General features: G+C 28.8%; 1 protein-coding gene across 1 annotated transcript; it reads left to right on the top strand.

Moving 5' to 3' along the window:
- Positions 1 to 474: 474 nt before the first annotated feature.
- Positions 475 to 1,405, top strand: LOC149879975 (uncharacterized). Its single transcript, XM_090070671.1, has 2 exons — positions 475 to 489; positions 995 to 1,405. Exons 1-2 carry the CDS (start codon positions 475 to 477, stop codon positions 1,403 to 1,405), a joined length of 426 nt encoding a protein of 141 aa, XP_089926797.1.
- The last annotated feature ends 1,303 nt before the right edge of the window (positions 1,406 to 2,708 follow it).

Raw genomic sequence — 2,708 nt, 5'->3', positions numbered from 1 at the left:
AGACATCAACATATTACAACAGATATCAATATATTACAACAGACATCAACATGTTACAACAGATATCAATATATTACAACAGATATCAATATATTACAACAGATATCAATATATTACAACAGATATCAATATATAACAACAATAAAAGAGTTTTTTAAAGTAAATAAAATGTGTTTATAAGATTTTTGAATTGCAACAAGTTTTGATTACTTTATTAAAATGTATTATATTATAAATTTTTTTTATATTATAAATTTCTATTCTATCACATTTTAAGCCACTTTGGACTGCATCCTGAACTACTCACATGGCAGTCCCGTTATGAGGTTCTATAGAAACTGATTATACCTTACCAAAAAAAGAAGACTAGCTATAAGGTTTGTTCTCTGCATAAAATGCTAAATATATATTCTATAACTTTTGGACCAACCATGGAATATTTTGGCTCCAAAAAAAAATTGCATTGAGTGAAAAATGGTAAATGGTAAAGTTTTGTAAACTCTAAATATCGCCTTTTTTTTTGGAGAGAGCTATGATTTTTCTATGTAAGCGTGAACGACGGCCCCTATCACCCTTTTTTCTCTATATCTCCCCACCACCACCACCACCATCACCACCACCACCACCGAAAAACTGAAAGATAAACTTTTTAAAGAAAGAAATTGCATCTTTGAAATAACTTTGGTATAGAATAGTTTTTACTCCAAATATTAAATATTTGAAGCGTAAAATGGCTCCTAAATAAGTGAACAGCTCTACTCAGGTCCTCTTAAACACAATATATTTGGATTAGGGTCCTTGTTATAACTAAATCCTATTTTACAATTAGCGTTTAAAAAATCTTTTAAAAATATTAAAATGTTGAAGCAGAAACTTATTAAATTGCTTTTCTAAAGCCTTCATTATCGTTAAATAATTACGAACTTTCAAAACTTCATCATTTAGTAAAACTTTATGATATAAATATGACTATGTGATTAACAAACTTTATTAGAAATGTTTCTTGTCTGATGAAGTTGAAGATGAAAATGGAGATGAAGTTGAAGATGAAGTTGAAGATGAAGTTGAAGATGAAGTTGAAGATGAAGTTGAAGATGAAGTTGAAGATGAAGTTGAAGATGAAGTTGAAGATGAAGTTGAAGATGAAGTTGAAGATGAAGTTATAGATAAAGTTATAGATAAAGTTGAAGATGAAATTGAAGATGAAGTTGAAGATGAAGTTGAAGATGAAATTGATGATGAAGCTGATGATGAAGTTATGATGAAGTTGAAAATGAAGTTGAAAATGAAGTTGAAAATGACGTTAAAGATAAAGCGGAAGATGAAGTTGAAGATGAAGTCTGTTCCAAAAAGTTTTATCATTAGTTTTAGAAGTATTTTTGAATCTTCAAAAATAAAGTTTTGAAATCTGCCTCTCAACTCATTGCTCAAAAAGATTCTTTTGAGCAATGAGTTGAGAGGCAGTTATCTTCATAAAAAAGGCAGATTTCAAATCTTCACACAAAAAAAAAATTTTAAAAATTGCACAAAACAGTTGACTGTTATTGCCAATCGAAAAATTTCATCCAGTTGAAAGTATAAAAACTGTTTTAGTAAAAAAAATATTGTTTATAAACTTGGAATATATCCCTCTGCAAATATTTGATCGATGTTGACTTTATGTTTGTTGACCAAATGACATAAATTAAATATAATCTTTCAGTAATATTTGCGGAAAATGGAATATGCTTTTGTTGCACACAGTTTTAACTGCGACGGAAATCTTTTCCCTGTTTCTTGAAGTACTTAGCTTAATTTTAATTAGCGAAAAATGTGCACTAACTTAACACTTAACTTGAATCCAGTGGAAAATTCGTGAATTCTGTAATCCTAATAATTAAATTTAGTTAAACAAAATAAAAAATATAAATAAACTCAATAAACAAACAAATTTAGCTTTATATCTCAGAAAAGTCTAAAGTAGCAATGTAAATTAAAGCCAACCTGGCGTGTCTTGCCGCCCAATAGAAATTAAACTTTTTTATAAATTTGCAAGTGTTTTTGACTCTTTTGCATCTGACATCGTGATGCATATTTCATAATGCGTTATTGCAATTGGGTATCTCTCATGGGTATCTTTCATGTGTATCTATCATACAATAAATAAAGGCTAACGGAAGTGTGTTAATACTTATACTAAATTTTTCTAAAAATTCACATTTAATATTGTTATAAAAAAAATAATAATGGTAAGTATATGAAAAAAATATTCCCAAATTGGAGTTCGAAAATGGCAATTTTTCAGCCCCAAATTTTAATCAATGTCTAAGTTTGTGTGGTGTTACAGACATTTGAGTCATTATAATCCAAAATTTCCAAAACAACCCGATTGGGCAATAAAATGGGGTTAAAAACTGGGGATAAAAATTCAAAAAAGTTGACTGAAGTCTTTTTTCTTGATCCCCCGATCTAAATCTCCTCTAACTTTCAAAACTGTGTTAACAGTTCATCTTGATCTAACCAGTTGAGACATCTTGATCTGACCAGTTGAGATATCTTATAACTATGATCACTGATGTAGAGACTCAGGATTATGTGATCAGATATAAGCCAGGCACTGTTCTGTTTCTGATACGTCTGAAGTATGTTTCTCTAAAAAATGGAAACAACATTTTGTTATAAATTACTTATTTACAAAACTTATTAGAAAATGATTATATATATATTTA

Source organism: Hydra viridissima, unplaced genomic scaffold (genome assembly GCF_058129835.1).
Source record: "Hydra viridissima isolate aposymbiotic clone 2 unplaced genomic scaffold, HvirCarnegie_v1 scaffold_13, whole genome shotgun sequence".
NCBI lineage: Eukaryota > Metazoa > Cnidaria > Hydrozoa > Anthoathecata > Hydridae > Hydra > Hydra viridissima.
Note: the sequence above shows the minus strand (reverse complement) of the source record. Positions and strands in the feature narration are given on the sequence as shown.